The sequence below is a fragment of the Nomascus leucogenys genome, chromosome 4 (assembly GCF_006542625.1).
Source record: "Nomascus leucogenys isolate Asia chromosome 4, Asia_NLE_v1, whole genome shotgun sequence".
In the NCBI taxonomy this organism is placed as follows: Eukaryota; Metazoa; Chordata; class Mammalia; order Primates; family Hylobatidae; genus Nomascus; species Nomascus leucogenys.
Window position 1 is genome coordinate 67814734 of NC_044384.1, and position 27884 is coordinate 67842617.

A 27884-nucleotide genomic window follows, 5' to 3' on the forward strand; every position below is an offset into this window, starting at 1 on the left:
GTCCCTTAGGCAAGTCCCTAAAGCACTGAGCTGCCATTTCTTCACAAATAAACTGGGAATAAGGATACCTATACGTATTTACAGGATTGCAGTAGACACCAAATGAGGCAATCTATGTGAAAGGCCTTCCTTTGAAAAGTATACAATTTGTTAAAATTGTGCACTTAATAAAATATAAGAGATTGCTTATGAGGATAAAAACAAGACACTGAACAGCAAGCTGTTGTGCAGTTTTAGTGTTTGCCCTAGGGTTTATAATATACATATTTAATTAATCAGAGTCTACCTCGAAATCCTATTAGGCTACTTTTCGTGCTGCCTGAGGAAATTGCAACAGTATATTCCCAGTTCCTTCCCATCCTTTGTGCTATTGCTGTCATAGTTTACCTCTACATATTCTGTAAACACACAACACATTGTAACAATTTTTGCTTTAGATAATCAAATATTAAAACAGAAATAATGAGTTTTATGTTTACATAGATGTCATTTCCAGTGTTTATTTTCTGTATAGATCGAAGTACCTGTTGGTATATTCCTTCTGCCTAAAGAACTTCCTTTTTCATTTCCTGAAGTGCAGGTCTGTTGGCAATGGGTTTTTTTTGTTTTGTTTTGTTTTTTCAGTTTTCATTTGTTGAAAAGTGTTTTCCTTCTTCTTTGAGAGATACTGTTTCTGCGTACAGAATTGTGTCTAGGTTGAGATCTTTTTTCTTGCAGCACTTTAGATGCCACTCCATCATCTTTTGACTTGCAAAGTTTCTGATGAGAAGTCTCCTGGAATTCTCGTCTTTGTGCCTCTATGACATGTGTCATTTTTCCCTGTCTTTTAAGGTCTTCTCTTTGGTTTTCACAAGTTTGAGTACATAAGATGGAGAATCTTGTTTGGTTTTGATATTTAACCTCCTGGGTATTTGACAAATATTTATTGAAAACTATTAGGTTCTGTCACTGTCCCATCACTAGGTTCCATATAGGAGCTAAGGATGTAGGGACGGACATGGGACCTGCCCACAAGGAGTCACACAGAAGTACAGGCAAGAGATAGTGGTGACTTAGACTAGGAAAGTGGAGCGGGGAAGCTGGCCATGGGAAGCTCAGTTTACTCACCGCTTAACATTCTTTGTGACTGTCTGTGTCAAGCGCTCTTAATTAGGACTTTAAAAATAAAATTTGTTTATACTATGGGATTGGTCAAATCTTGGTTTAAACATGTTTCCAGGGATCACATGTAAATGTGCTGAGACTTCATCCTTGAATGCAAGACTTGTCAGAGAGGGAATTCCTAAGTCTGTTCTCCTTGACAGCTGGAAGAGAAGACTGAGAACAAGTTGGGAGAACTAGGCTCCTCCGCAGAGAGCAAGGGGGCCTTGAAGGAGAGAGAGGTGCACCAGAAGCTCCTGGCTGACAGTCACAGCCTGGTCATGGACCTGCGCTGGCAGATCCATCACAGCGAGAAGAACTGGAACCGGGAGAAGGTGGAACTTCTCGACCGCCTGGACAGAGATCGGCAGGAGTGGGAGCGGCAGAAGAAGGAACTCTTGTGGAGGATAGAACAGGTAAGGAGGCACCCCGGGGCCCTGGAGCATAGGCACAGAGTGTAGACTACTCACTGGACCCAGAAAGCAAAAACACTAGGCTGCTTCGTGGTCCTTGCAGCATCAGGATGCATGGGCTTCCAAAGGAAGAGCGAGAAATACTAGAATTGCTTGTGTTGGAGACCTAGGCGCATGCCTCTCCGTGACACAGATCTTTTCATTGCAAAGTTCATAGGTAACTCTCCTATGTGTACATGTGGTAGTGGCAGAGCCGGGTGGGTGGGGGTTGGGGGGGGGATAACTTTTTAAAGGAATTTAAAGACTAAACTGGAAAGAAGAGGTTATTTCAGGTCTTATTCAGTTGAAAACAAACTATAACTTTTAAGTTTGTCACTAAAGATGTGGTCACAGTGACTGCTCCAACTTGAATGGAATTGTTGTCATTAGAAAAGAAATTGGTGAATTCAGGTGGAAGTCAGGCTGTTTGCTGGTGAGTGTTCCTGCTGTGGATATTGCTGAGCTGTGATTAGATGGACCATAGTCAAGAGAGGTAGCTGGTAGCTCATCATCTTCAGTTAAACAAACAATTCAGAAACTCAGATGAATTTGGGGAGGAGGGGGGTAGTCATTTTTCTGCCAATATAACCATTCTCTGCATTGCATCAGACTTAAAACAGTTTGCATAGTTGCAGTAGTTCCTGAGGGATACACAAATTAAATTGATGAAGATTTGGAATTCTTCCCTGGCTGGATTTTTACATAGTATACATTTTGTTTATTTCAGCCAGTCACACACTTATAAATTTATGAGGTCTCAAGGAAATGTATTAATCAGTAAGAAATTGAGCTCAAGAAAAATAACCTCATTACTCTATTTTAAATACCCATAGAGCCTTTTGAAAAATGTGCTCTATTATCCATAGACATGGTGCCTGTGTTATGCAGGTACAATGACAAAGGTGAGTGTATGCATATGTTGGATAGGGAGGGAGGCAGAATGAACTAAATGGTAAAAAAGACCAAGAGCCTTTGGCTTGGAAACCACTAAGAAGAATAAAATACAGTGCAGGTGAGCTATGATCCCCACTGCATTCCAGCCTGGGTGACAGACCGAGACCCCGTCTCCAAAAAACCAAAGAAGGAAAGTACACTGCAGATAGAAAAGCTGAAACGCTTCATAGGTTTGACCACTTACACAAATGAGTCACCTTACTAATCTTTGATATTCCCCAAATCCTATCGAGAGGAATGCTGGCCATTTCCTTTCTGGCTTGGAAATGCAGCACTTGTGAAGAGTCTCCTGTATTAAATCTCCTGTGTGTCTGTGCTCTATGGTTAGGTGGAAATTTTAGGGATAGAAGTGGCATATATTCTTTAAAAATGGCCACTAATTTATTATATCCAACTTAGTTGACCGGTGTCACAGTAACTCCAGGCAACTTGTCGCCAGGGAGCTTCATTCTTGGCCCGTGCTCTAGGGCCACTCACTTTTTACATCCCTCCTGTACCCCAGTGAGGCCATCATGATCCCTGCCATGCCCGCTTTAGGGTGCCCTTCACCTGTTAGCCATCGTGGCTTGTTGGACTTGTCACAGGCTTCATTTCTTTGGGAAGTCACACCTTGGATATAAATTAAGCAAGTCTTTTAGGTTTTTATTTTTACTTTTGGGAATGAAGAATTTCTAGTAAAGGAAAAATTAGATACATGTGGTGATACTCAACTTTTGAAAAGTCAGTGACTTAAAGATGAGCCACAGCCTCATTTTGATACTATATTTTGGAAAGGTAGTAGTGGTCAAGAGCTGACCTCCAATTCCAAGTTATCAGTATTGAAACAGTTTGGCCAAACTGACAGCCTCAGAACCCAGTCCTCAAGGTGGACATCTTTGAGCATCATAGATCGAAACACGTGAGTTTTGGGCATGCATCTGTTCTTGAAATCTGTGTGATGGATCCCACCATTTTCGTACAATGATGTCATTGCTGTTTTTAGAAGAGGATTGGTGACAAATGAACTGATGCTTCAGACATGCAATTGTGGCTTTTAAATCTGGCCTTTTCCCCAAAATATTAAACATTTTTAAAGAAGATTTCTTAAATCTTAATGCCCCATTCCTGAAAATGAGGTAAAGCAATTATAGGCATTAACCAGACTTCCTGAAAAGAGGATATTGGTTCAAGTGTGTATGGGTGTATATAGATTTTGTTCATTTGTCAGTTATTGGGTTGCTTGTTCATTTAGCTTTTAGCTACATACTCCGTAGATAAATGAGAGATGTAACTGAACATTCTTCACAGTGTATACTCTCAATATTTCACTACTTGGTAAGCCATATAATATAACCTTGACTGTGATAACCTAATACAGATGGTGAAAGCAGTAACACTAAATCCATTTTCCACTTTCAGAACACATGCTTCATACTTGTCTGGTGTCATTAAATTCCTACATAATTTCTGCACCACAGGAGGCATGTTATGTGATGTATGACTGTGGGAATGTGGCTAAGGTCATATAACGCATTTTATCTCTCTTATCAGCGTCTCTTGTCTCAATCCAAGTTTGATTGCGGGGTGGGGTTAGGAGACTTTCATGGAATCACAGTACATTTCTCCTTAGAATTGTTGAGTTCCCAGTTAACATGCAGATGATGTAAAGCTTGCTGTTATATTTGCTGTACTTATCAAGCTAAAAAGTGTCATCCATTCATTCTCCTTCCAGTAACTTTCTTAAATCAGCTGCCATTCTTTTAAAAAATCCATTCTTTTAAAACCTGTTTACAAAGTGGCCTTTTTTCTTTCTACCAGTCTGGAGAAGGTGACACTCTCGAGGGTTTATTGTTTCCTGTATTAAAATACAAATCTTTAAAATGTTCGACTTGCATTAAAAGTTGTTTTACTGCAAGATTGCAAGTAGGTGCTGATGCTGGCTGAAATGACTCCTATAGGAAACCCTCCCCCTCTGAGGACTCGTTCCTATAGGAAACCCTCCCCCTCTGAGGACTCGTTCTATTACAGCACCCCAGAGGCATCTTAGCAGCAGATATCTCCACCACAACCACTCCAGTTCATTTTTAGGAAACCTAACACTTAGCAGCTTGAGTACAAGTTGCTCCTGGCTGCCTGGGTTTATTTTTGAAATCCTACTTTACTGAGTTAGAAGGTACTTGTTCATAGCTCTCCTCTTTAGTCATTCTTTTCCCCCTTCACTCACACCCTCAGTGCACATTTGCAGCTTCAGATGGGATTCTTGCATTTTAATTTCTTGCCCAAAATAGCTTAGAGATGATCATGTGTTGAAACTAAATTGTGCCGACATGCATTAAATGAACATATAAAAAGCCTTCCTTTTTTTTTTTTTTGAAGAAAGCAGTTAGCATCTTTAAGAAAACTGCAAAGAACTGTGTCATCATCAGGGAGGAGGAGGAGAGAGCAGAGGGGCAGAGCTAAAACGTAGAGTTTTTAGGTTTTGCTGGGTCCCTAATTTGACTGTGAACTGCCTCAGATGCTAACATGTAAGCTTTGGCTGCATCAGACTCCATCTTTCTCAAAGGTAAAGATAAATCTCTGTTCTGCCACCTTAGAAATTACTAACAATGAGCAAACGTCCTTTTGTCTTTACTGTCTCATATGGCTTTCTTCCTGACTATACAGAAACCATATTTACGTCCAACTTGTGGATGAATGCTCAAATTAGGACACAGAGATGCAGTTTGTAGTGATGCTTAAAAAAAAAAAAAAAGAATTGATCTGCATTCAAGGAGGTTTTAGAATTTCCTGGAACAGTCTCAGCGCTTGAGGACTTCAAATCATTATTTGGCCACTCCTTCAGGTCAAATCCAAATGTCACTTTCATCGTTCAGATACTTGACTTATTCAAAAGAGCAGTCAATCCAGTAGTGTGAGCTTGTCATCCAATAAAGGCCCCATTAAAGATTCATAGGCGGAAATAGCTTCAGGTCTCACTTGTGCTTTCTGTGGCTGTTTTAGAAAAGGAGGCAATGAGGAGGGATCAGGAGAATGGAGTGGAAGCTGGTGAAGGCTCCTCTGGGGAGGGAGGCCGTGTGGCCTGCAAGCCGTTTGCCTGCCTGCCTGCCTCAGCAGTTCCTTGTGATTTCATATGGGCTCCCTTCCTGAGCCACCTCCACGAAATCTCCATCTAGTGCCGCAAAATGGCCCAGAAAGGCATAATGCCTTTATGTGGGCTGGGCTCCCACTAGACAGCATGACTCCAGTGAGCCCACGTGCACAACCTGTCTTACGGATAAGGAAACTGAGCTCAGGAGAGTCGGGAAGTTGCACCTGCCTGCAAACCAGCAAGCCACACATTTGTGGTTCCACCTCAGGTCTTCTAATTCCAGGTGGCCCTGTGCTTGCCCACTACCGCTTCTTGAGTTCAACCAAGTCAGGGAAAAAAGTATGACTCTAATGTAATGTGGCTTTTTTTTTTTCTTCACTCAGTCATACCAGATCTTTACTTGCCTTTATAGCTAAGTTTTTATCCTCTCAAATAAAGTGTAAGTTATGTTTAACACCAAATGGTTACAAACTCAAGTTTGCTCACATGAATTACTGATAGGACCTGTTCCACATGCCCTGGGGCTAGTTAGGAAAATCAGATTCACACTCAGAAGTTTGCTATCACTGATAGTATTCCACTGAGTATGTCTTTACTTCTGAAGGAAGTTCCAAAGAGAGTTTTAAACATGTTCTTTAACAGTATTAGATTAAAAAATAGTAATAAATGTAGAATTTCCCATGAGCACAACACTCAGAGTTATGTACAATAACACATATATTGGTGTCAGAAAGAGTTCACCATGCTTGTGTGTGGTTAATGCAGATTTTCTGGGCCAGATAAAATTGTGGGTTTTGTAAGGCATCTGTAATGTTGTGTTACATTTTGAAATTAAGATCAGAACTTTAAGAACATTTGCTTCTCACAATATTTTTCAAACTGACCTTTGTGTAATTGCAAACTGTGGAGAAACGATGTTCTTAGGGAGACCATCAGACAGAAACGTCAGGCTAATTATTTTCATTTTTAAAATTGTCAAGTTGCAGAAAGAGAACAGTCCCCGGAAAGGTGGCAGTTTCCTCTGTGATCAAAAAGACGGCAGCGTTCGCCCCTTTCCCCACCAGGGAAGCCTCCGCATGCCCCGTCCTGTGGCCATGTGGCCTTGTGCAGATGCCGACTCCATCCCCTTTGAAGACCGGCCGCTGTCCAAGCTGAAGGAGTCGGACAGGTGCTCGGCCAGTGAGAATCTCTACCTGGATGCCTTGTCCCTGGATGACGAGCCAGAAGAGCCACCAGCCCACAGGCCCGAGAGGGAGTTCAGGAACCGCCTCCCTGAGGTCAGCCAGGTTTTGTCCATCCTAGTTAACTACTGTGGAATGAGGGAGCCGTCATGAAACCTAAGGCATCTGCCAGATTCCTCTCCTGGCAGGCTCCAGCACTTTTGCGTACAGCAACCTCCGAATTGAGTAAAAATGAAATCTTCACAACACCAAGGGTTTTGCTTCACCCTTAATTAGCATGCTCTGCTGTCAAGTTTAACTTTTCCCCCTTGTTTCAGGTTTAGAAATACTGGACTAGAGTCCTATACAAAAGGAAGGTCTCACAAATAAGTGTGTCCCATAACACACACAAGAGGAAGTAAATAATTCTGGGAAGTGTACATGCTCAACTTTTTCTTTTTCCTTTTTTTTTTATTTTTTTTTTATTTTTTTGGAGATGGAGGTCTCACTGTCTTGCCCAGGGTGGAGTGTAGTGTCCAAAAACGGCTCACCACAGCCTTGACCTCCCAGGCTCAATTGAGCCTTCCCCCTCAGCCTCCTGAGTAGCTGGGACCACAGGCACATGCTACCGTTCCTGGCTAATTTATTTTATTTTATTTTTTAAGTAGAGACAGGGTCTCCCTATGTTGCCCAAGCTGGTCTCAAACTCCTGGGCTCAAGTGATCTGTCTGCCTTGGCTTCCCAAAGTGCTGAGATTACCGGTATGAGCTACCACACCCAGCCTCAACTTTTCTTGAAATAATAGTACAGTCTTCTGATTCTAGAAAACTAATAACCAAAAACATTCTGGGCAAAGGGAAAAAAATCCAACACTTAGAAACCTTACATAAATTAGACCACCAAATGGGTGAGCTAAGCTGTAGACATTTCCATGGCACAGCATTAGTTATGTTTTTCTGGTTTTCATATTTTTAAAACCTTGTTTTAAAAGTTGTTCTAGGGCTGGACGTGGTGGCTCATGCCTGTAATCCCAGCACTTTGGGAGGCCAAGGCGGGCGGATCATGAGGTCAGGAGATCAAGACCATCCTGGCTAACATGGTGAAACCCCGTCTCTACTAAAAATACAAAAAAATTAGTCGGGCATGGTGGCGGGCGCCTGTAGTCCCAGCTACTTGGGACGCTGAGGCAGGAGAATGGCGTGAACCCAGGAGGCGGAGCTCGTAGTGAGCCAAGATCGCGCCACTGCACTCCAGCCTGGGCAACAGAGCGAGACTCCATCCAAAAAAAAAGTTGATTCTAGGACTCATTACCTGTGAAGCAGTTCAACAGTTGCTGCAGCTATCATTTGGTCTCCTAAACACTTAAGACTTAGAAGAGTCCATATCAAATAGTGTTGTTGAAATATGCAGAAATTATATTTCACTCACATCAGTAAGGTCAAATGCCTTATCCTCAGCAATGTGTATCAGGTTGATAGGACATCGCCACAGTCCCACCCTGTCTGATCTATTGGCAATCTTGTACAGTCCAATTACATAGTAGAGGTAACGTGGGGTGGGGTCAGGAGCCTGTGCGTGGGTTCCAGCCCACTGGAACCTGCATGGCAGAGACAAGGGGCATGCTCACTAAGGGGAAGGGTACCCCTTGCTATTTACTGTCTTGAAAAATATGCTTCCATTACTGTTAGTCAGAGGCTTGCTGCTTCAAAACCACATCAGCACAAGAGTGTTTTCTCAGTAGACAACCTTGTGTTTATGTTGTTCTCTACAAACACAGCTATCATTCTTCTTAAAGGGGAAGGCACTGTAGCTTTGCCTCTGATTCTAAATGGCAATGTTTAAAACCAACCAAGTGCCCAAGTCTAAGGATGTCATGCCAACTTCTACAGCAAGATTGGGACCACTAATGTTACTCTATCACCTTCCATCTTCCTCTCTAACATAACACACTCTCTCTCTCTCTCTCAGTCTCACTCTCACACTTAGGTTGTTACAAATCCCGCTTTGAAATTTGTGTAGTCGGTGAGGTCCTTTGAGGAAGCACAGAAGAGCCACCTGCTCCATGACAAAGTTTATAGCCAGTTGTTCTCACTCATGTGGGCTTCTCCCTGGACTGCAGAAGCTCCAGCCCCTCATCATGCTGTGGACTCGCTTTGATGATTGTACTTCAAAGGCCTCAGAGCAGTAGCACTCCTAACCAGAGCTTGGCCTCAGTGCACATTTTAAATGGTGTTTTCCTGGGGGTGCAGAGCAAACAAATCACTTAAGTACATTCAGGGCTTCTAGGCAACCAAAATTAACTGATTCAGATGAAGTTATTTCTTCTTTATAGGAAGAAGAAAATCACAAAGGAAATCTTCAAAGGTAAGTAAGATTGATGAAAATAATAGATTACTAGAATAAAAATGTCTTGGTCTTAAAATTTTGTTTTGTCAGTGCAGTCTATTTTACCACTCTCTTCAAAATGACTTAAAATTATGCCATTTCTAAAGAAGTGGCTGCTTTATTATTCATTTCATAAACATGGTATTTTTGATTATTAACAAAGAAGTTAGACGTGCTGTGTCACACATGTATGAGTTTTATGGTAAGGACTTTCCAGTTGTCGTTGTGTTATGTATACAAAGGAATGTTTGTGTTTAGTGGTTTTTGAAAGGTCCATGGAAACCTCTTTTTTCTCATTTGAAGTCTGGGAAAACTCTCTTTTGTATGCTGTGAGACGCTTTATACACTATTTAAAAGCTCCACTAAGAGAATTTATTAAAATATTTTCTGGCAGTAGTCCTTGAAGAAGATATATAGTGGTTGATGTGGTTGTTAGTTACACACCAGTTTTTTCCTCCCCAGTTTAATTTCCTCCAGTTTAATTTCCTCCAGTTTTACTTTTTCTTCATTCTCCAAATGAATACATACCATTTCTACTACATGAAATTTCTTCTCAGGCAATTCAGCATTTCCAGATCGCCTCATCCTTGATTTTCCTCTGAACTTCGAGTCTGTGAATGACTGTCCCCTTCCCATTTGCTCTCTGCCAGATCTCTGCAGCACCTAGCCGGGCCTGTGGCACACTTCTGTCCTTCACGCTGTCTTCTCTGGTCTTTCTTGGGTGGTACAGGCCAGTACTTGAGAGCTCAGGCTCTAGAGCCAAACTGCCTGGGTTGGTTGGTTGGTTGGTCGGTTGGTTTGTTTATTTATTTTTGAAATGGAGTCTTGCTCTGTCTCCCAGGCTGGAGTGCAATGGCACAGGCTTGGCTCACTGCAACCTCTGCCCCCTGGGTTCAAGCAATTCTGCATCAGCCTCCCGAATAGCTGGGATTACAGGCAAACTCCACCACACCCGGTTAATTTTTGTATTTTAATAGAGACAGAGTTTCGCCATGTTGGCCAGGCTGGTCTCGAATTCCTGACCTCAGGTGATCCACCCGCCTCAGCCTCCCAAAGTGCTGGGATTACAGGCATGAGCCACCGTGCCCAGCCCAAACTGCCTGGATTTAAGTCGCTTCTGCCTCCGTGGGTAGGTTACTCAACTGCTTTCTGCCTCAGTTTCCTCATCTGTATACAGGAGGTATTTTGATTATCTTTTTTTTTTTTTTTTTTTTTTTTTTTTTTTGCAGCTTACATATGTTAATACACAGAATGAAAGCAGCACATGGCACAAAACAAACAGTAAACAGTTTAGTCATTACACCCTCCTACCTTCCCCATTCACAGCAGCGCCACGTCAGTGTTTCCAGTTAGGCTTTGGAGCAACTGTACTTCAGCACTCAAGCCATCAAGCTTTATGCTTTCAAAAGTAATACGTGCTTGTTGTAAAATGTAAATATTGGCTGAAGCAAGAAAATTGCTTGAACCCGGGAGGCAGAGGTTGCAGTGAACAGAGATTGTGCCACTGCACTCCAGCCTGGGTGACAGAGTCAGACTCCGTCTCAAAAAAAAAAAGAAAAGAAAAAAGAAAAAAAAATATATATATATCTCGAAATGTCCAAACTGAAAACTGGATGTGCCCTCCCCACCATCCCCTTTTCCTCTGATTCCGACTGCCCGGTGTGTTTCCACCATACTCTCTTCGATGCACCTGCAAGCGCCTACACACACTCCAGATGGGTCCTGGGTTTTCTCATCATGGTTTTGTTTGCTTTGGCCACTGCTGAGGTTAATGCCTCTGCTTTCTGTGTCTTTATCATCTCTGTTCCACCATATCCATCCATATGCCCCAGAGGCACTGAGTTCCCACCAGGTAGGTGCCACTGATCTAACTCTGAGACAGTTCCTCTGTGGGCAAAAGTGGGAGTTAGATGAGCTATGTCCACAGAAATGTGAAAAGGACCAGGGTGTTGGCATGTGTTTGGCACTTACAGTCCCCAGCAAACAGTGTTCTGAAACTCATTATTAACTCAGCAACTCCTTGAATTGAGAAGAAGGAAATTCATACTTGCTGGAAAGCTCATGACCTTGGGACAAATCAACCCATCCCTACCATTCCCCTTCCTTTCTGGCACTGGATATAGCCAGCTTGCAGTTATTCAAAGCACCACTGGACAGTTTGTAGATTATTTCTAACAACAAAAAGATAACAAGATGGAATGCCTAACAATGTCACTTTTAGCCTGCTGTTTTACCCCATGGTGCTGACCACACGGATGGGTGCCTTGCCCCCAGGGTGAAGCCAGCTGTCAGCAAAGCTGCCCAGAGCTTTGCTGGTTCTGTGTACCAGTGCACACGGTACAGGGACTTGCTCAGAGCAGACCCCAATTCTGGCCTCATCATCATTAATAGGTCCTATGGAGGAGTGGTCCATACACTCAATCTGGGACCCCTTCCACAGGGCCTGCACTAGTTTCGATCCCTAGGTTTAAGCCTGTGCTTTGTGGGGTGAAAGGAATATCAGTATGTCCTATAAGAATCTGGACAGTGAGTCTACAGACACCGCATCTCCCTATCCCACCCTAGCTGGAGGGATTCCAGGCCAAAGAGGTTCTGTTGCCAGAGCCAGCAGGCACAGCCAGCCCTAGCCCTGTTCCTGACCACCACTTCTTTGCCCTGGTGGTAGTCATGCCCAAGCACTCCAGCCACTTTCTGTCTTAGCCTGGAAGCATTGCTGGCACCCCTGCAGCACCTGCCGGGCATGTGAGAGGCATTCAGCGAACTCATTGCAAATTGAAAGTGCTAACACCTGGAAGAATCCACACCAAATCTGTATCCGTTGGGTGGCAGCTTGCCAAAACCTGGCCATCGCCATGGCTCACCGTCTTCACCCTTCGGTTGTGGTCTGAGTGAGTCTCCTGAGAATTCTCACTGAGGCACTGAGGCCTCAAGTGATTCTCCTGTCATGGCCTCCCAAAGTGTTGGGATTACAGGTGTGAGCCAGAGTTGGTTATATTAAATTCTAACCAATGCAAGGCTTCAGGAACAATTCCAGAGCCACACAGAGTCCAATAAATGCCCACAGGGTAAGTCTGTGAGTGCAGCACATGAGCAGCTGAAAGTGTTCTCCTGGTGTGGGTGGAAGCGGGTGCCTTCACTGACACTTCTCATGCAGGGCAGGACATGGGTGCTGTGGTGTGTCAGAGGCTCCCTGGCAGGTACTGACACCCTCTTTTCTGCTTTTCCCAGGGCGGTGTCCGTGTCCTCCATGTCTGAGTTCCAGCGTCTAATGGACATCTCCCCCTTCCTGCCTGAGAAGGGCCTGCCGTCCACCAGCAGCAAGGAGGACATCACCCCACCCCTGTCTCCAGACGACCTCAAGTACATTGAGGAGTTCAACAAGAGCTGGGACTACACACCCAACAGGGGCCACAATGGTGGGGGGCCGGACCTTTGGGCCGACAGGACCGAGGTGGGGTGCGCAGGGCACGAGGACAGCACAGAGCCTTTCCCCGACTCCTCCTGGTACCTGACCACAAGTGTCACCATGACCACGGACACCATGACCAGCCCAGAGCACTGCCAGAAGCAGCCGCTGCGGAGCCATGTCCTCACCGAGCAGTCGGGGGTGCGCGTGTTACACAGCCCACCTGCCGTGCGCAGGGTCGACAGCATCACGGCGGCGGGTGGCGAGGGTCCCTTTCCCACAAGCAGAGCCAGAGGGAGCCTGGGAGACACCAAGGGTGGCCCTCCAGAACCCATGCTCAGCAGGTGGCCTTGCACCTCCCCCAGGCACTCCCGGGACTATATGGAGGGGGCACGGCGCCCCCTTGATAGTCCCCTCTGTACCTCCCTGGGGTTTGCCTCCCCACTGCACAGCCTGGAGATGTCCAAGAACTTGAGTGATGACATGAAGGAGGTGGCCTTCTCTGTCAGGAATGCCATCTGCTCTGGCCCTGGCGAGCTGCAAGTCAAGGACATGGCCTGCCAGACCAATGGGTCCCGGACAATGGGGACCCAGACTGTTCAGACCATCAGTGTGGGCTTGCAGACTGAAGCCCTGCGTGGCAGCGGTGTCACCAGCAGCCCCCACAAGTGTCTCACGCCAAAGGCTGGGGGCGGTGCTACACCCGTGTCGTCTCCTTCCCGGAGCCTTAGGAGCAGACAGGTGGCCCCTGCCATCGAGAAGGTGCAGGCCAAGTTTGAACGCACATGCTGCTCCCCCAAGTATGGTTCTCCCAAGCTGCAGAGGAAGCCCCTCCCCAAAGCTGACCAGCCAAATAACAGGACTTCAACAGGGATGGCCCAGAAAGGGTACAGTGAGTCAGCCTGGGCCCGCTCCACCACCACAAGGGAGAGCCCCGTGCACACCACCATTAACGATGGCCTCTCCAGCCTCTTCAACATCATTGACCACAGCCCCGTGGTGCAGGACCCCTTCCAGAAGGGGCTGCGGGCCGGCAGTCGGTCTCGCTCAGCAGAGCCGCCACCAGAGCTGGTCCCAGGCCAGGAAACAGGCACCAATTCCCGAGGAAGGTCGCCTAGCCCCATTGGGGTGGGCTCAGAGATGTGCAGGGAGGAAGGGGGAGAGGGCACCCCAGTGAGGCAGGACTTATCTGCTCCCCCTGGCTACACCCTCACTGAGAACGTGGCCCGGATCCTCAACAAGAAGCTGCTGGAACATGCCTTAAAGGAGGAGAGGAGGCAGGCTGCCCATGGGCCCCCGGGTCTCCACAGCGACAGCCACTCGCTGGGGGACACAGCCGAGCCAGGGCCCATGGAGGTAATGAATGCTGAGTGCCCCACACCCTTCTCCACCAGCTCTTCCCTTTAGCTGTGGGGCAGGTTGGGACTTGGGATTGTGCTCTGTCATTTGATCTCAGGAATCGTCCATGATTGGTTGTCAGGAGCTGGGGAGGTATTAGGTTTATGGGAGAATAGAATAGGCACAAAAAACCCTGAGCAACTTTTTTAAAGAAAATGTTATTTGATTGTCCTTGGGAAATCATATAGTCCATGGTTTGATTTGGGTTCTGTCACCAGTCTAAGTGATTGATCCTTATTTATCAGGCCGTTTCATTTGGGGTTAGTTTGCCTTCTTTCTGTGTGAATTTGTGCACATGTACAAACTATGGCATAGTTGTGTCAGGCTTTCTGCATACCGCAGACCTTCATATGTGACAGCATGAGGTGAGCTGGAGAGGGTCTGGACCACGTGAGCACGAGCACATCTCATCAGGAGCCACAAGATCTTGATTCCTGGGCTGGCTTCCTTACAAAACAGCCATCTGGCAGCTCACAAATCACTTACCCTCTTTGTGGCCATGAGCCCCCCTAGCAGTAAAACCAAGTGAAACAAATAGACAAAATCAAAATCCTGCCCTAATATGATTATCATTATTGCCCTTGATATTACAAATCAATCCACTATGAATTGGGTTCTGATGCATATCCACATGTGGTGTTTTTGTACACCACTTTACAAAACGCTTCCCATTTCCACTTCAACAGTGAGCAAAATGAAAGCCTGATGATGATGCTAGTGGTGATGGCTATGGTGATGCCACTTTGTGGTTTGTGCAGCACAGAGATGACGTGTCTGTCCAGCGAGTGATTCCAACTCGCCAGGCGTCCGGATGGACAGGCTCCACACTGGGAACACCTGGCCCCATGAGCACTCTCTGAGCCAGGCTGCTCCTGCAGATGGCAGGGGTCAGAGGAGGAGGAGGACGGCAGCTTGCTCCTGGTCTGCCCACTGCTTTCTCGCCAGGACCCGAGCAGCCCTGGCTTCATGGGCAGGGAGAGGAGGAAGGTGTTATTGCCTGTTTCACCTGGCCCATGTTTCCCACAAGAGGGTAAATGATGGCTAGCTTCCCAGTCTGGCCCACCAGTGAATGTTTAACTCAGAATGCAGGCTTGAAATCTGAATAGGTCAGACCTGTGGAACTGCCAATGGCTTACAGAAATGGCAATTCCATATGGTTCACACCTAATACAAATATTGAGAATACATGGCCTACATGTTCCAAGATCTGAGTCTTCGTGATAAAGTTGTTTGCATGCTCTGAGGACAAACTGCTGGTTGAATGTTCTCAGGTGACAAATGGTGTCTTCTTTGGGCTACTGTTACCCCATCCTTCTGGGGTCCTCAGGTAAGTCCTCCTGTCGTGGAAGGGTCTGTTTATATGTGAGTGGCCTGCCTTCTTAGGGCTCTGAATCTCAGTTGAAATTGGGGCTATGTCACAAAGCATTAACTGGCTGTGTCTGTATTGTCTATTTATATTACACACCAAATAGAAATTATTTTTTAGGAACCAAAACAAAATGCTTTGAATTACGAATAGTGAATCCTGCAAGCAAAAATAGGTTCTTGATGGAATCCCAGCATTATGGCATGAAAACGGTTTTATCAGTACAAAGTGGCGCCCAACCCCTTTTGTCCTCTGTAAAGTATTCATTTAGATTTTCTCTTCACTTGGTGTGTTTGCCACCAAAAGAGATGATGTGAAGGAAGCACAGTTGCAGGGACTCAGAGCAGGCATGGAGCACTCATCGGCAGCATCTAAATGCCACGGGCTATTTTTTCCATTTCTGTTGGAATTTTGCTTGTTCTAGATTCCAGTGGGATTGTTCCTGAATTAATGTAATATATTCAGGCCATTGCAACCCCTTCCCATTGCTCCATAAATTATGCAGTAGTTCTAGGTATGCATTCCCAAATCCCCAAGACTACTTCTGATTCCAAGCCCACCCAGTGCCCTGTTGCGGAATCTTTCCCTGAATGTTCACTCAGGCATCCACACCCAGAAGTGATGCAGGTGACAAGAAATCTGCCTTTCTCACTGCACTGTCATCCCGTAAGCCACTCAGGCCTCTTTTTCTCTCGACGCCATGGCATTAGTTCAGCAGTGCGGAGAGAAGCCATGAGGAGTTCCGGTGTGAAGAGAAAGAATCTGAAAATGGAATGCTATTCCTCCCTCCCCTAAGTGGAAAATGTGAGGGGAACTTTTTAGAGTAAGTGGCAGTAGCTTGGCTGTTGTGACCAAAACAAACGTAGCCATATAATAGTCTCTGTTTTAGATACCAGTCATGCAATTTCCATATCTCTGTTTGCCAAAATGCTGTTTGAAATGTTAAATGCTAAAGGGTGACTCGGAAGCATAGAAACTAGAGGGAGGTCTGTGGCTCCTCCATGGAGTTGCCTTCTCCTCTCTGGGCAGATGGCAGAGGGCAGGCCTGTGTGCCCAGCGCCTGGCCATTTCCCCACACCAGCCTTGGAGTGAATGTGCTAGATCTGAGAGCCCGCAAGTCTCTCCTGGTGGCTATCCCTGAGTGAGAGGGACGGTCCTCTACCTCCGGGCTTGCTCACTTTAAACCTTTATTGTTCTCCTGTTTAAAAAAACACTTTCCAACCTTCTTGCTTTTCTTTTCTTTCTCTGTCTGTTCTGTCCAGAACCAAACTGTCTTACTAACTGCCCCCTGGGGACTCTAGCCCTGCCTGCCTCACGCTGTAAGTGCTTTCTTCCTTGTTTCCCAACTGTCTGGAGAGGTCGTGTTGTGTAACTCGCAGTTGGCACCTGACACTCATCACCCGAGGGAGTTCTGCCCGGTGGCAGCACCCTCGCTCACCCCAAGTTCCAGGAGGTTTGCCTAAACCCAGGAACAGATTGACAAGGCCAGAGACTCATCTGCCCTGCTAGAGGGTTGACCACTCAATGCAAAGAAGGGTTTTTAGGTTATAGAGATTCTGCTGAGATATCTCTGCTTTTGTACATTTGCAGCCAATATGCTTTCAGAGAATTGAGTAGATACTGGCCAGGAGGGGACATCCTAGGCACAGGGGTCTTGCCTGGGGGGGTCTTTGGGCCCAGCCACCCAGGACTGGTCAACATTTTGGTTACATACGTGTACTGACATGTGCTGAAATGAGGTGTGACCCTAATGTGTTAAGGCTTTTTTTTTCATTTTTCAACAACCATACCACAAGGAATGAACCCAAGTATACCTTGTCCTTCCAAGTGAGCACCGTAGGTGACAGAGTAAATGCTCAATAAATATTTGTTGAATGAATAAACAACAAAATCATCCCCACTCCAAATATCTTGAGAACTTCTCTCAGAATTGCTTTCAGAGTCTGAGTCAAAGCACATGAGAAAAGATACACTTTTTGATCAAGGATATAGTCATCCACCCACCTCATCCACTGGCCTTAACTCGAAGTGTTAAGTACAATAGTATCTGTTGTCAAATACAACAGATGTATCCCCATGAAAAGATGACAGGGAACATGGGGAGAGCCATTTCCCAGAAACGTGCTACAGGGGCAGCATCCCAGGACACCATGCCATGCAGCGACCACAGTGGCTTCTCGGGAAAGCACGGCATCATTTGCTTGAACATGCTGGTGTGTTACTAAGGAAAAGGTTCATTTACTTGAATGCAGACTCACAACGTTTCTTCCTTCACAAGCAGAGGCTGGCAAAGAGGGGGTACTAAATGGTCTCATAAAAAGCCTGCCCTTCAGCACCAGCCAGGGGAAATGGGATACAGTGGTGTCAGATAAACCTATGACAGCAGCTTCACCAACACACAACACACACAGAACAGATACACAATACACAACACACACACTACTCTTACAACAAGGGGAGCACAGACACAAAACACACAGATTTCCCGAACTGTGTGTCCCAGTCAAGCACTGTGGGCTGCAGTGAGATGAGGACACAGGAGCACCTTGGGTTAGTCTGCATCTTGGTGGCTGGTGGCACTGGTGGGGTTTTAACTGGAGAGGTATTTCTGGTTGTCACGGTACTGTTAGCATAATGCTTTGGGAACAGAAGCTTCTCCCTGTGGCCATATGAAGTTCCAGCCACAAAAGCAGCAGGGAGCATGAAGCATAGTCTCCAGGGCCACTGTTACTTTTCTGCTTACCCCAGAGGGAGGCAGGGAAACCACTCGCCCCATTGCTCTTCTGGAAGCCTGTGGCTCCCACACTGTCCTCGGGCCATGCTGTCTCTGCCGTGTTCCATCTTCTCCCGAGTGACACTGTCCATTCCGTGCAGCCGTCTGTCCTTCCCCCGCTGCTGCTCCCCTGCACCACTGGCTGGGCTGTCCTCATCCAGGTCTTTTCAGTTGCTTGTCACATCTTTTTAAATCCTCCAACTCACTTCCTTTCTTTGAGGGTCCTTGTTCTCTGTCATCCTTCCTGTGCCTTCCATTCAGTTCACCTTGGCTTCCAGTGTCTGAGTGTCATTCCAGCCAGTGGGCTCCATGCTGGGCAACTCAGTTTCCTCATGCCACAGCTTTTTACACTTCTGTGTATCAGCAAATTCCAAATTTGGGTGTCCTGGTTTTGTAACATGTAAAGTAAGGACAAGGAGCTCAACATTCTTTAAAAACAAAGTAGCTTGAGAATAAGGATTCTAGGTGGTTTGCACATGGTTCAGTGTGTCTTGCATCACCTGTTCTCAGAACGTCAGGATGCCTGAAACACAAAACCACCAGTACATTCTGATTCTACTTTTTTTAAATGCTGCTGCAATTGAACAGTCATTAAAGAAAATTAGACCCAAATTAAAATTTCTGCCTGCAGCATTTTTTGCCATGTTGTGGGAGTTTGTTTAATCTACTCCCAGTCAATTTCAAATAAACAGTAGCGGAGTTCGTTTAAGATGACTACCATTGCTAACACAGCTGAATGAAATCAGAGGTCTCTTTGTGGGCTCCCAGTAGATCCAGGCCCTATAGGACCGGTTCACTTGTCCACTGTAGCTAAATAGATCATACAAAAGGGCCAAATGAAGAGATCTACCAGATAGGAATATGATGAAGTGGCCTGTGGAGACCGCTGCCACAGTCACTCTGTCATGTCTTCTGTATACCCCCGCCCAATTCTAAAGGAGCTTTGCAAGCTGACTCATCTCACAGTATTGCTGTGTTTAATCATAATTGGTCTCTTCCCATTCATGTCACTGATCATTTGTGTTGAATTCTTTATTATTTTAAGTTATTCTGCATGAGCATAGAAAGTAGTTAATATTCACGAGTTGCCTGTGGTTTATACTTCATCTCACTTGAGTCTGTTGAGAAGTGTGCTTGGGGGAATCATCCACTGGTGACACTGCCGGTCTAAGTAACCCTGTCTCCCTTTCTCGGCTCTGAAGGAACTACCTTGTTCTGCACTAGCTCCATCCCTAGAGCCCTGCTTCTCCAGACCCGAGAGACCAGCAAACCGTCGCCCTCCGTCGCGTTGGGCCCCACATTCCCCCACTGCCTCACAGCCTCAGTCACCCGGAGACCCGACGTCCTTGGAGGAGCATGGTGGCGAGGAGCCGCCCGAGGAGCCGCCACACCGAGATGCAAGCTTGCATGGATTATCACAGTATAATTCACTGTAATTTGCATAACCACACCATCACCATGAACAAAACTCTGCCCAAAAGGAGAGATCTAGTTTTCTCAAGGTCAAAGAATGTTTTTTAAAAACACACAGCTGCTGAATGTTCAACCTGTGAAACTGAGATGTTTCTAGAATGAAACAGTAAATGTGCCTGTAATAACTTAATTTTTTTCATAGCTCAGAAAACTATTTTTGTCTCCATCTTTTTTACACACAGTATATTAAACGAAAAGGTAAATAAGGTATAAATAGATTTAAAAAATAAAAGTTTTAAAAAATGTACATTTTAAGAGATTCTGAACACCCTCGCTGTCAATACCTGACTGCCTCTCTGTTAAATTTGCACTGTTACATTTTGGTTTGGTTTATTTCCATGTTGAATTAGAGTGGATTAAGTTAATTTTATTTTGTCAGTGTTACTGTTTTTTAAGAATTTTTTAATGCTTCAGACTGTCCGATTCAGTGAACTTTTTGTAGTGAAGAAGCCATGAAGCCAGTAGACAAGACAGATATTCTGTATACTGGAGGGGATACAGGATGATTTTGAAAAGGTACAAAATCCTCAGTGGGCTTAGAAAATTCACTGTATGATCCTTCTATTATCCTACTTGGCTTGCACGTCTTCGGGTGCATGTATATACTGCTACTGTGTCCTCGCCATCACCTAAATGTGACTCAGTCTGTTCCACTGTAATATGTTGTGAATTTCCTTGTACTGTACTTTTATTGTTGGTCTTCTTGCATCGATGATCCAACAGCAACAACATTTTTAAATTATTGTGAAAAGATTAACTGGCAATGTACAGAGTTTACTCAAAGTTTTCTTAAGAGAAAACACTACAAAAAGTCACGAGGATACCAAATGGAAACACATGATGGTGCCTCTGAGTCTGTATGAGACCGTGATGAAGTAGAAATAAAGCCCTTCTGAGATGGCAGCATGTCTCGGTCTCTCATTTCACACACCCTCCATCTTTTCCTAAGGACTCAGATGGAAAGTTTTCCGTAGCTAGGGGAATGAGGGAGAGAAGAGATCATGTAAAGAGGCAACAGCTGCTAATGTATCTTGCTGGGAATGCACTCTTTGGGTACGTGATCATGTTGCAGTTTTACTGTTCCCCGTAAGAGAGTCCTAGGATAGAGAGACAGCTTTATTGTTGAAAAGCCAAAACTGTGGTGTGGGCGGGGATGTGAGGAAACTGGTTACCTAGAAGTCAGTGTGCCCGGCCTCTCTTCCCGCTCTGCTCATTAGGAGAGAGGGAGTGGCCCATAACTCTAGAAGAGGCCTTTCCATCTCTGATCCTGAGAGGAGCCCGCCTCTCAGTGTTTGGTGGAGTAGAAAGAAGTGATGCTACTGAAGAGCCCAAAAAGAATGACTTCAGGCTGAAGCTTCTGGCTTTAATATTTCATTTAATGCTTCATTAACCCAACAATTTTCTTCTTATCTAGATGAGCTGCTAATGTAATAGGCTATCCTAGCATTACCACAGCTTCATCCTTAAACTGAAATATTTTCAAAAAATAAAAACCAACAAGTGTTGGCAAGGATGTGGAGAAATTGGAACCCTTGAGCACTGTTGGTGGGAAAGTAAAATGGCCCAACTGTTGTGGAAGACAGTACGGCTTCCTCAAAAAGTTAAACATAAAATTACCATAGGATCCAGGGATTCCACTTCTGGATATACACCCAAAAGGACCAAAAGTAGGGACTCAAACAGGTGTTTGCACACCCATGTTCATAGCAGCATTATTCATAATAGCCAAAAGGTGGAAACACTTCAGTTGTCCATTGACAGATGAATGGATCAACAAAATGTGGTATATACATATAAAGGATACTATTCCGCCCTAAAAAAGGTAAATTCTGACATACTACAACATGGATGGACCTTGAGGGCATTATTCTAAGTGAAATAAGCCAATCACAAAATGGCAATTATTTGGTTCCATGTATCTCGTTTATGTATCAAGAGTAGTCAGAGTCAAAGAAAGTAAAACAGTGGTTATCAAGGGTTGAGGAGGGAATGGGGAATTTGTGTGTAATGGGTACACAGTGTCAGTTCAGGATGATGAAAAAGTCCTGGAAATGGGCAGTGGTGATGGTGCACAGTGAATATACTTGATACCACTGAGTTGTACACTTAAAAATGGTTAAAATGATAAATGGCATGTAGATTTTACCACAATAAAAACTTTTTTTTTTGAGGTGGAGTCTCACTCTGTTGCCCAGGCTGGAGTGCAGTGGCGCCATCTCGGCTCACTGCAAGCTCCGCCTCCCGGGTTCACGCCATTCTCCTGCCTCAGCCTCCTGAGTAGCTGGGACTACAGGCGCCAGCCACCATGCCTAGCTAATTTTTTGTATTTTTTTTAGTAGAGACGGGGTTTCACTCTGTTAGCCAGGATAGTCTTGATCTCCTGACCTCGTGATCCACCTGCCTCTGCCTCTCAAAGTACTGGGATTACAGGCATGAGCCACCGCACCCAGCCTAAAAACTTTTTTTGAGATGGAGTTTCGCTCTTGTTGCCCCAACTGGAATGCAATGGCATGATCTCAGTTCACCACAACCTCCGCCTTCTGGGTTCAAGAGATTCTCCTGCCTCAGTCTCCCAAGTAGCTGGGATTACAGGCATGTGCCACCACGCCCAGCTAATTTTGTATTTTTAGTTGAGATGGGGTTTCTCCATGTTGGTCAGGCTGGTCTCGAACCCCCGACCTCAGAGGATCTGTCCGCCTCAGCCTCCCAAAGTGCGGGGATTACAGGCATGAGCCACTGTGCCTGGCCAATAAAAACTTCCAATAAATGCAAAATATAAATATTTCACTTTACCACTCTAGATATACCTGCAAACAAACAATCAGCAGGTCAGTAAATATTCTTTGCCTATTCTGTGCAGATTGCAAATGCTGAGAGGTACATTGGTATTCCTTCAATTGGAAGCAACCAGCCACCAACAAGAAGGGAAGTTGTGGCTCTCACGACTGACAGCCTCAAACCATGCCATCAGGACTTTGCTCAGTCTCCTAACTCTGTCTACTCTGTGTGGCTTTATTCTCAGACAAGCATCACAAAAATTGGCAACGATGGTCCTCAGCTGCTCCTATTAGTTTAGCAACTCCTAGAGAAAGGGGATCTCTTACCAGGAGCTCCAGTGAAAGCCCAGGGCCGATGATTCTCATTTGGTAGGGATTAAGTCTCATGTCTGGCTCTGAGCCCATCATGGTGACAGGAAGACCCAGCAAAGGAAAATCAGGGTGCAATTAGAATAGAGGGTGTCAGGCAGTAAAGGCGTATACCACTGTGGGACACCCCAAAATTGCAAGGAAAAAGCTCTGACCACCACAGAACTTTCCAACTGGTTGGAAGAGATAAAATTCCCAGGCACAAAAGCAATAAAATGCAAAAACGGTGTGGTAGAAATTCTAAGTACAGTAGGGCTTGAGTTGGGCTTGGCAGTACGGGAAGCATTTCAATGTGCAGGAGGAGAAACAAGTGGGAGACGGGAGGAGCAGAGGTGTGAGGGGCAGGAATAGACACAGGTCGCATTGGGCAGTGATGCAGAAACCAGGCTGGGAGCAGAACTTTCATCAAAAAAGCCACATCTGGCAGCACCAGTGCCTTGAAAAGCCGTCTGGGAACTTCTCCTCACATCTTATTTTCTAAAAGTTGGGCATATGTATTCTTAAGTCTAGGGTGGAAGCACTCCAACTGTTAAAGGCCAGGCAAGACAGTAGGATGAAATCATTTTCCACACCACTGTCCAGATGAATGCCAAGGCTGCTATGTGGGTCACATATGGCTGTGAAAGGGGAGCAGCTGCCTGAAGGGAATGGCTCCATGAGCTGCCATGAATGTGCCAGTTGTGCCCTAAAGAAAGCAGCAGAAGATTCCTCAGACATAGCCACAGACCACACGCCAGGCGTGCCCTGCCCCCTGGGTAACAGCCAGCACCAGCAGCCCAGAGATATTGCTTGTCCAACTGCAGCCAAATTGGGCAATAGTGGCCACATTTCACCCTCTCTTCTTATCAGGAGGTAACGTTAGCGTTTTCAGTGTTATGCATCTATTTTTTATATCTGTGTACATCATAATTCTATTTCTTAAACACATTTGCTTCAACCTTTTTTCCTGTAGAATGGCCTGTAATTCTTAGGTAATACGTTTGTTTCACCCTTTTTGTTCCTGTACAATGAATGTAACGTTTACAAACTCCTTATTTTTAAAATTTAATTTGTTTTTAATTGTATATATTTAAGGTGTACGTGATGTTTTGATATGCATATACAAAGTAAAATGACTACTATAGTCAAGGCAATTAACATATTAACATCTCACATAGTTATGGCAAGAGCACCTAAAATTTACTCTTTTAGCAAAAATCCCAAATACAATATTATTAGCTATAGTCCTTATGTTGTACATTAGATCTCTGCACTTTATTAAGCATGATAGAGTTATGCTTATTTATTTTGTTTAAAAAGGAACTAAGAAGTACAACTGCCGTTTTCTATTTTCCAGTTCACTGTTTTAAACTGTGGTAAAATACCCATAACATTTGTCATTCTTGCATTTCAAAGTGTACAATTCAGTGGCATTTAGTATATTCACAATGTTGTGCAGTCACTACCACTATCTACTTACAGAATATTGTCATCGCCTGAAAGGAAACCCCATATGCATTAAGCAGTCACTGTACTCAGCCCCTGGCACCCACTCCTCTAATTCTGTCTCCATGGATTTGCCTATTCAGAATCGTTCACGTAAGTGGAATCATGTATCATGCGGCCTTTTGTGTCTGGCTTCTTTCAATTAGCATAAAGTTTTGTTTTTTGTTTTTTGTTTTTGAGATGGAGTCTCACTCTGTTGCCCAGGCTGGAGTGCAGTGGTGCGATCTTGGCTCACTGCAACCTCTGCCCTCTGAGTTCAAGCAGTTCTCCTGCCTCAGCCTCCCGAGTAGCTGGGATTACAGGCGCCTGCCACCGCGCCCAGCTAATTTTTTGTATTTTTAGTAGAGACGGGGTTTCACCATCTTGGCCAGGCTAGTCTTGAACTCCTGACCTCGTGATCCACCCACCTCGGCCTCCGAAAGTGCTGGGATTACAGGCGTGAGCCACCGCTCCCAGCCTCAGGAAAAGTTACCAAGGTTCATCTGACACAGAATTTTTCTCAGCCACTTTGCCAACCGGGGACCTCCATGGCCAGAGATGCCCCCCTGCTGCCCGGGCCTCATTCAGCCCCGGGCCTGCCACTGGAGGTACCCCACCCACTAAGCCCACCTGTGTTATAGCTTATACCCATGTTTGGCAGTTCCTGAACTCTTGTCCCACATCCAAGAAGAATAAAGATACACTGACAATTTGAAGGGTAAGGAGGGTGGAGAATAATTTTATTGAGTGATGGAACAGCTCTCAGCAGAGAGGAGACATGGGGGTGGTCCTCCACCTCCATGGTTAGGTGGTTTCTCTCTCAGTGTGGCTGGGTCCGGGATTTTTATGGGCTCAGAATAGGGAGTGTGTGCTGACTGGTTTGTGAGTATGCAAAAAATATCAAAATGAAGACACTGCTCAAAGGTGGGCATGACAGTGTAGAAAACCACTTAGGAAAGGGTAGTTATATGTAAAATAGGTGAAAGGTGGGGATCAATCAAAGGAAAGCACGCCAAATGGGAAGACAGGTTCTCAATCCGGTTCATGGATTTGACTTTTAGCTTGACTTTCAGGCTTTAACTGTCTTTGGCTTGGAGGTGGGATTTCACCAGGGACTTGCCCCATCTGCCTGGGCATTTGCCTGCCTCCTGCCACTATCACATCCATGTTGTAATATGTATCATTCATTCCATAAGGCTGCATAATATTCCACTGTGTAGATATATCACATTTTATTTAACCATTCATTGGTAATGGTATGTGTCTGTTTTTAAAACAAAACCTTTGATTACCTTATTTTATTTATTTTTAGAGATAGTTCCACTCTGTCACCCAGGCTGGAGTCCAGTGGCACCGTCACAGCTCTCAGGCTCAAGCGACACACCACCACAACAAACTAACTTTTAAAAAAAATGTATTGTGTGGGCAGGGGTGGTAGAGGAGGAGGGTTGTTTCAGTGGAGGGGAGGGTGTCTCACTATGTTGCCCAGGCTCGTCTCCTACCTTGGCCTCCCAAAGCATTGGGATTACAGGTGTGACCCGTTGCACCTGGCTGGTTACCTTAAACATCTTTAAGCATTCCCCCCAAAGGAGGTAATTCACAGTGAATCATTAGAACACTCAACAATCAGTTTACATGATTAAGGCACTTTGATGTCTTTAATCTTAAATCTTTCATCTTAGTTGTTTTAAGAGGCCACCAATAGATATTTTATACTTGTCATGCTCTTCTTTGATTGCATTTAGTCCTTTCAGCATCATTCTTTGAATGCAGTGTGTATCAGAATCCAGTATAGCAGGAAATTAGGCTCTGAATCATAAACAAACTGGTCACTTGAGTGAATTTGATGACCGTGGGTCTTTAGTGCACTCTGGTTCACTAAAATCAAGTGGCACTGAGAGTGACAAATCTGGATTTGAATCCTGGTTCACACACTTAAAGTAATGCAACCTCAGGCCATCTCTTTAATACTTATTTGTTTTCGTTTTGTTTTGTTTTGTTTGAGATGGAGTTTTGCTCTTGTTGCCTAGGCTGGAGTGCAATGGCACAATCTTGGTTCACTGCAACCTCCACCTCTGGGTTTAAGCAATGATTCTCCTGCCTCAGCCTCCCGAGTAGCTTGGATTATAGGCATGCACCACTACGCCCAGCTAATTTTTGTGTTTTTAGTAGAGACAGGGTTTCACCATGTTGGCCAAGCTGGTCTTGAACTCCTGACCTCAGGTGATCCACCTGCCTCGGCCTCCCAAAGTGCTGGGATTACAGGCATGAGCCACCACGCCCAGCCAAGACTTATTTGAAAAACAGCAACAATAATACTTCCCAGGGCTATTGTAAGGATTAAGGTTTGTTGTTTACCTATTGTATGCAAGATACCATTCTAAGAATTGCAAACACCAGAGATAAACAGAAAAGACAAGCTCCCTGCCTTGTGGAGCTTAGTTATGAGAAACACATAGCAAACAGGGCTAAGTGGGATAGAGAACTAAGAGGCCTCCCTGGGTAGGTGCTGTTTGCTCTGAGGCCTATGAACAAGAATCTGTCTGCCAGGTAGAGGGAAGAGCTGGTGCAAAGTTGAGATGGGTTGGGGGGCATGAACTTGGTGTGTTCCAGGAAGTGGACGAAGGCCACTGTGGTCACAGCAAGATGGGCAAGGGCACCAGAGAGGGGCAGGAGGAGGGGTCAGGGGGCTTAAAAGAGGCCTAGTGGTCCACAGTAAAGGGTTTAGATTTTGTTCTAGGTGAGGGGGGAGAAAAAGCCATTGGAAGATAAAAAGCAAGGAGTTACATAATGTGATTTGCATTTTTAGATTACTGTGTTAAGGATTAGAAGTGGATGAGATTGGAAGGCTTCCAGTTGCAAGGCTGTGGTGTTGACCCAGAGAAGCACCAACGATGGCTTGAACAGCCTCACCACCACCAGGCCAGCCGCATGCTGCTTGGCGGGAACCACGCTCTAGCAGGCCCCGCTGCCAAACTCCAGAATCTACCCCAGCTGTTCAGCTAGAAACTGAAGGAAGCCCTTGGTTATTCTTCTGCTGCCTCTCAGTCCAGGCCACTCTTCCTGCAAATGGCGTTGGGCCAAGAAGAACCTTCCAAACCCCATTCTCTTAAGGGCACAGGATTACACAGCAAGGTTCACAGGCCTTTCTGCCTTGTTTCTTTAAGGTGCAACCCCCTTCTCCAACTTTTAGGTTGGGGCTTCCAAACTATTATCAGTCATTTATAATTTGGTAAAAATGAGTTCCTTCTCTTTAAATTTTTTTTCATCAGGGGACAACTGAGGTCTCTGGGTGTGGGGCTGGTAGGGTAGGGCTGGGTAGGCACAGCTCTCGGTGCTACTGCACAGTCTAATCTGAGAAAATAGAAAAGGAACACAAAGAAAGCTGACTGCTTCTTTTTCCTAGGCCCAGTTCTGTCTATTAGATTGAAAGGCCCCACTTCTGTCTATTAGATTGAAAAAACCCACCCCACTTCAAAGACAGAGGCTTCTATAACTTCCCAGCAAGCTAATAAACTTCAACAGGGGTCCAGGAATCCAAATAAAAGTTCATAATTCTCATGGTAATCCCAGAATGAATTCATCAATCATCAGTGGCCCCAGGTCTACAGGCCAATCCCAGCCCATGTGGTCCCCTATAAATATCATTTTAAATTGGTTAAAATAAAAACAAAGCACTGAGGATGCGATGATAAAATTA

General features: G+C 45.2%; 1 protein-coding gene across 10 annotated transcripts in view; it reads left to right on the plus strand.

Annotated features, from left to right (window-relative positions):
- The window catches only part of MTCL1 (microtubule crosslinking factor 1), a 130092-nt gene extending 109615 nt beyond the window's left edge, over positions 1-20477 (plus strand). For 8 of the 10 annotated variants that reach the window (XM_030810742.1, XM_030810746.1, XM_030810743.1 and 5 more), the window contains 6 exons: positions 1305-1556; positions 6594-6890; positions 9106-9137; positions 12387-13920; positions 16591-16647; positions 19304-19393. In XM_030810742.1, the coding sequence (XP_030666602.1) occupies positions 1305-1556; positions 6594-6890; positions 9106-9137; positions 12387-13920; positions 16591-16629 (2154 nt within the window). In that variant the 3' untranslated portion in view covers positions 16630-16647; positions 19304-19393. Of the gene's footprint in view, positions 1-1304; positions 1557-6593; positions 6891-9105; positions 9138-12386; positions 13921-16590; positions 16648-19303 lie in introns of all 10 variants that reach the window. The other 2 variants (XM_030810745.1, XM_030810744.1) reach the window with 2 other exon arrangements.
- Positions 20478-27884: the final 7407 nt, after the last annotated feature.